The sequence below is a fragment of the Tribolium madens genome, unplaced genomic scaffold (assembly GCF_015345945.1).
Source record: "Tribolium madens isolate multiple individuals breed KSU strain unplaced genomic scaffold, Tmad_KSU_1.1 Scaffold_20;HRSCAF=117;Tcas5.2_LG4, whole genome shotgun sequence".
NCBI lineage: Eukaryota > Metazoa > Arthropoda > Insecta > Coleoptera > Tenebrionidae > Tribolium > Tribolium madens.
Genome location: NW_025400985.1, coordinates 13,593,533 through 13,600,151, shown reverse-complemented (window position 1 = coordinate 13,600,151; position 6,619 = coordinate 13,593,533). Strand labels below are relative to the sequence as shown.

The 6,619-nt window shown below is 31.1% G+C and overlaps 1 protein-coding gene across 1 annotated transcript in view; it reads left to right on the top strand.

The window, feature by feature from the left end:
* Positions 1-1,656, top strand: part of LOC123005491 — a 3,594-nt gene extending 1,938 nt beyond the window's left edge. Inside the window, exon 5 of the mRNA XM_044399274.1 lies at positions 1,109-1,656. Within this exon, the coding sequence (XP_044255209.1) occupies positions 1,109-1,559 (451 nt within the window). The 3' untranslated portion in view covers positions 1,560-1,656. The remainder of the gene's footprint in view (positions 1-1,108) is intronic.
* Positions 1,657-6,619: the final 4,963 nt, after the last annotated feature.

Sequence of the window (6,619 nt, the reverse complement as noted above, 5' to 3'; positions counted from 1 at the left end):
GGCTTTTTAATTTTCATTTGATTACGTAATTGTAGGTATTCTCGTCACTTTCTTGTTAAAAATAAAAAATGTTTAATAAATGTGCATTACAAATTGGGCCTAAATTTTCACGTTGTTTTTTTTTTTGTTTTTTGTAAGTAAGATAAAATACCAGGAACGTAGAAAAAATGTTTAAAAAATTTTGTCTGTCAAAAAATTTTGACATTAATTTTTTGCTATTTACCATTTTTTTTTGTTATACTGATGATCTTCTTCAGGGTGCACCAGAACTCGCACCTCAGAGAATTAATAAATGTGCATTACAAATTGCGCCTAAATTTTCACGTTGTTTTTTTTTTGTTTTTTGTAAGTAACATAAGATACCAGGAACATGAAAAAAATGTTTAAAAAATTCTATCTGTAAGAAAATTTTGACAATTATTTTTTGAAATTTGACAATTTCTATGTCTATTTAATGATACCGATGATTTTGTATATGTTTTTTTACAATTATCTAGTAAAAGTACAAAACTTTTGCCAATAAAAGCCACAAATAACATTAAACAGAGTTACAGTTTAGGATACAGCTTCCTTGTGTCCGTTTCTGATTTAGCCTGTAGCAAAAAAACTTGGAAAATTATTTTTCCTACAGAAATAAATAGAGTCAAAGTGCAAAATTTAAACTCTCATAACTTTGAAATTTTGTATAGATAGAATTTTTTTTCCATGTTCGTGGTACCTTACTCTACATGACATTTGTCTTTGGAGCGGGAGTTCTGGCGCGTATGTGTATATCATGTAGAACGTGACTCCTTCAACTTTTAGAATCGCGATATCTCAGGAATGGTAATTCTTAGAAAAAAAGTATAAAGACCGTTTTTGTAGATAATTTTAAGATCTATAATTTTTGTCTGGGCTACTTTTTTGGTAAAACTTACCGTTTTCGAAAAAAATCTAAAAAACGTCAAATTTTGACCTTTGACGCCGAATAACTTTTTTGGCACACATGGAATTTGACACTTTATTCCTAATGATGTACCCAAAATCTCCACCAAAATTTAGCTTTGTCGGAATTTTAGTTATTTTAAATGTCTATTTTGACCGGACTATTAAAAAAAAAGAAATTTAGGTTTGATCGTTCGGTTGAAAAAGAGTTACGAAAACGTAGAGACTCAGGGGGACCAAGTACCAGCCCGCTCGATCCAGCAATGGCTCCTCTGAAAGCAAAACATGCTTTAAATCTGTCAAAAGGCACAGCAGAACGAATGGCTGAAACTAGTGCTAGTCGTGTCGAAATTGCAGCAAGACTAGAAACCGATTTTACCACCGAACTGACAGATGCTGTGGAAAAGTTTGCGAAAGCTGAATCGATGTCTCACTATGCAGAGGCGTTGCAAGCGGCTGAAGAAGCCGCACAAAATGCCCCTCCGGAGTTGATGGAACAAGCAGCAGCGGCCGAAGCTAGAAGGATTCAAACGCAGTTGTCGAAGGTTAAGGAAACTATACCTGGGGTGCGGCCGATTGAGGTTGTTGGGTATGTGGGGATTACGAAGCCCTATCATCCGAAGAAACCACACTGAATGTTAAATGTTTTTAATGAATTTGGGCAAAATGCCTTCTGCCACTTTTTTTTTCTTTTATTATTATATTAGACCAATAATATATTATTTGTATTAAGATATAGGGGTATTTATTAATCTTTAATTTAAAAATACAAGTAAAAAATAGGAGATGAATGTTTAAAATTGTTAAAAAAAAACCGGTAATACAGGGTGTTTACAGTTTTGGAGTCGAAATTTGACCTAATAATAGAGGAGTACAGAAATACTGTAACCGAGAAAAAACTCACACAATTGTTATTATCAAGAATGTTATTTAACTCCAAAATATTGGTACACGGTTTGAGGGTCACTGGAATTATTTCCTTGTTCAGATAAAATTGTATTGTTGCAACAGATAAAAAAATCGTATCCATGACAATGAAAGAGAAAAGTCACTTGATAGTTTTGACACTGTCATCATTTGATTTGGTTTTGCTTTAGTTTTTATCAAAATTCGAAGATCTTCTGTTTAATCTTTTTCAGCAAATGGTTTCCAATAGGTATGATTGGTTTTTCTTAATTTTTCTCCAAATTTATGAACATAAAATATTAAAATAATAAATTGGTTGTCGTGATTATGATTTACGGTGAAACCCAAGGTAATGATACTAATGGCCATTGTTGCAGCCGAAGCAGCAGTTCTCAAACAAATAGTGTAAAATGAATAATTTCCTTTAACAACTTGAATTTTTGTTTTATATAGCGTATTAGTTTTCTTTTACCGTGAATATCATCTCATTTAAATTTCAACCTCAAGACCGTAAACACCCTGTATAACACGTCCTAAAGCCAGCGTAAAGCGAGTACTAAATTTCAGCTGTTATTGTTTTGTATGAAATAAGAAATCATAATCTAGTTGCAACGTGCGACATGGTGTTTATTTTTGATTTTTATTTTTTACCAAATGACGACAGGATGACAGGGTAATAATGTCTTTTTTTTAAAGAATAAAAAATTAATAATTTCCAAACTGTTCCTAACACCCTATTTTTTGTTTTTGAATCCCATAGACTAATACATTGACTATCTAAAAAATCAAATTTTGATGTCTAGAATTGATAAAGTAAAAGATATTTAATTTTAAATGTTAATTGTAGCAACAATGCCTATCATTAAAATCAGCACTGTTGACACCAAGGCAACCATAGTAGTAATTTCAGCACTGATCACTTATTTGAGATTCGTCCAGAAATTGTAAAAGCCCACATAAATATCAAAATTCGAATTGTTTTATTGTAAAAATAAAGAAAAATGGATTCAGTGTGACATTAAAGTGACTATTGAGAGATATTTTCTCCATCCCCAGTGCAAATGTGCCCTTTTTGGCTATTGAAATAATGATTTTTTTAATGTTTATAGTTAAATATCTTTTTAGTCATTAATTGTAGACACTTAAAAGTAAATGTTTTTGGAAAGATCATTTAATAATTAGTCCAGTCAGTAGGGAGTTTTGCCCTACAAAAGGTGGGGTAGTAGTAATTTTTTGATATGTTAAGGTCTAGGCCTTGACAAAAAATCCAAGTTTTTGATCTTGGGGGAGCACCGCTCGAGCCGCCATCTTGGATGAAAAGTACAAAAAATAGGTTTTTCCAAAATAACTCCGCAGCGGTTGATTCTAGGGCAAAAGTGTTCAGATAAAAAAAAGAAGACAAAATTTCTCACATTTTATTTATCAACATTTTTTTTGTAAGTCTAATGTGTAACGAGTAACAGCGGCGGAAAGATGAACATTTTTCCCAGAAAAATAGCAAACCTCCCCATTTTCGACGTTGAATTTCGTAAGAACAAATTACACTTGATTTTAATGTTTTTTCCGCACCAAACTAATTATACAGCGATATCTATTTTAAATTATACTGATTTTTCTTGTTAAATATAGGGTTTTTGATGTTTTTTGATTAAAATAGGCGAATTAAAGAATGTATATTTTGCATATTTTGGCAACTTCGTGGATATTTTAGGAAATATTGCAAATCACAAATTTCTAATTAAAAATTCAGTTCAAGTTAAAAATTAGACAGTTTAAGAAAAAAGATCCGATTACAAAATATGTTAAAGAGAAAAATTGTTTAAACTTTTGAGATTACCATACTATTAATATTTTTTTTTTTAATAAAACGGTTTTTTATTTATTGTTTTATAAATGTACAAAAATATTTATTAGAAATGTTACAGTATATGTTAAAAAAATTATAAACTTTATCTGTTGTCAAAACTTTCTTCCACTGGCCAAGGGGTGGTACGTTTAAACAATTAATTAAAATAAAAAAAATCTTGGCATCGCTTCTTTACAACCTTTAAACATTCATCAATTTATTTCAAAAAAAAACGAGTAGTTTATTAAAAAAAATCTTTAATACTTGTAGGTCAAACATTTTTTAACAAAAGGTGTTTACAAAAGCAAAATTGCACAGCAACAATTCTTGTAACAAGCTCGTTGTCTAGAAAAAAAATCTGGTAGATTTCCATAAAAAAAAATTGTTAGTATGTTTATCTCGTAAATATAAACAATTAATTGATATTCAATTGTTTTTGGAATAGCAATTTTATAGACATTGTACACCTATACTTTTTTTGCCAAGAAAATTGATAGTTTCTCCAGAAAATAATAAGCGTTTCCAGACTTGTGGACCACTCTGTATATTTGGTCAATTGGTTCCGAAGTTATTATAAAAAAAAGTTGATGCATTGTGTCTCTGATCCATTACCCCTTTCCATCTGGGGGGTGCTTGGCTGGTGGTTCGGGGGTGTAAGCTCATCTCGACCAATAGAAAGAGTGTGTGTGCTTTCTGTATGCAAACGAAGCTGGGAGTCCGGCATTAGTAACAACAGTTGAGAGTACAAGATTGACCCCTTGTCCATAACGAATTTATTTACTTATTTTGTTGGTATTTTATTTTTCCGGAAAGATGATGACCCCCCTCCCTTTCGGATCATCACATGGTTAATCAAAAAGGGGATGTTGTCGAATTTATTATTTATTATTTATAATTAAATAATATTGACCAACTAGAGTGGACCAAAATTTTTATTGTCGACCCAGTAGATATTGTCCCGGGCCGCCATTGCTTTCATGTTTTGCACTATACCTATTAAATGTTTCAGGAAGATGATTTAAAAACAGGAGTTGTTGTCCGGTCAAAATAGATATTTCAAATAACTAAAATTCCGTCAGAGCTAAATTTTGGTGGAGATCTTGGAATAAAGTGTCAAAAGTCCCCATCGATCTCATGTGTGCTAAAAAAGTTATTCGGGGTCAAAAGTCAAAATTTGACGTTTTTTAGATTTTATTCGAAAACGATAAGTTTTATCAAAAAAGTAGCCCAGCCAAAAATTATAGATTTTAAAATTATCTACAAAAATGGTCCTTATACTTTTTTTCTAAGAATCATCATTCCTGAGATATCGCGATTCTAAAAGTTGAAGGAGTCACATTCTACATGATATGCACATACAGAGTGCGCCAGAACTCGCGTCCCAAAGAAAAATGCTATGTAGGGTATCTTATCTTACTTGAAATTTTTCTTCTACTTCATTAAACTTATAAATATCTCGATTCCATTAGAATTAAAAAGAATTTATTTGGTAATACATATAGGGTGTTGAAAAAATCGCGCATTTCCTTGAAAGGGAGTACTTGGGTAGTCTCCAGAGTACTGAAAAAATGTTTAAAAAATTCTATCTGTCAAAAAATTTTGTTATTTATTTTTTGACATTTGACATTTTTTTATGACTATTTAATAATACTGATGACCTTCGAAATGTTTTTTTATAATTGTTTAATAAAGGCACAAAAATTTTGTCAATAAAAGCCACAAATAACATTAAACAGAGTTACAGTTTAGGATACAGCTTCCTTGTTTCCACTTCTAATAGCCTGTAGCAAAAAAACGTGGAAAATTATTTATCCTACAGAAATAAATAAGAGTCAAAGTGCAAAATGTAAACTCCCATAACTTTGAAATTTTTATAGATAGAATTTTTTTACCTTACCCTACCTTACCTGTCTTTGGGGTGCGAGTTCTGGCGCACTCTGTATGTGCATATGATGTAGAACGTAACTCCTTCAACTTTTAGAATCGCGATATCTCAGGAATGGTGATTCTTAGAAAAAAAGTATAAAGACCATTTTTGTAGATAATTTTAAGATCTATAGGTAATTTTTGTCTTGGCTACTTTTTTGATAAAACTTACAGTTTTCTAAAAAAATTAATAAACCTCAAATTTTGACCTTTGACCCCGAATAACTTTTTTAACACACATGGGATCGATGGGGACTTTTGACACTTTATTTCTAATGGTGTACCCGAGGTCTCCACCAAAATTTTGCTCTGTCGGAATTTTCGTCATTGGACCACTATTTTTATGACTAATTTGACCGGACTATATGCAATGCAGTAATATTAAAGTCACTTTGTACAATTTACGATACATTATCATAGCTAATTATTAGGATGTAATCAGTACGCAAAGTAAATCGTAGACGAGGCGACGAGAAAGACGAGTCTTTAATGAGTTGAGTTCCCTTATTAAACTATTTGCGTACATGTTGTATACCAGATTTTTTTCACCAGTTCCTTAAGCAGTCTAAACCACCAAATTAATTAATTTACTTTTTTAAATTTGTACAGAACATTTATGAACATCATAGTTAGTTTTGAGATACTTGGAGCAATAGTTTTTTAATCAAAGACCAAGTCCGCTACAACTGCTATGAAAACATTTTAGCAGATTAATCCCCTAAAAAGGAGAGATCCATTTTACGGCATGTTTTGAGTTCAAAATCGAATGCAAAGATTTAAAAAAACAGTCAATATTATACACATTTATTCACATCTAAATTCAAGAAATTATTTTCAATTTTTGTAACGTAAACCTGAATATGTGATAGGGCATTTAACTGAGTACTTGGTTTTCGTTTATTTTTTGTATGCGTATAAATTGTCGTTGCTAATAACTAATAAGTAATAAAAATAGTATCTATAAAGCAGTACGGGCTACTATAGTTCAGTTAGATGATTAAATTTATAATTATTTAG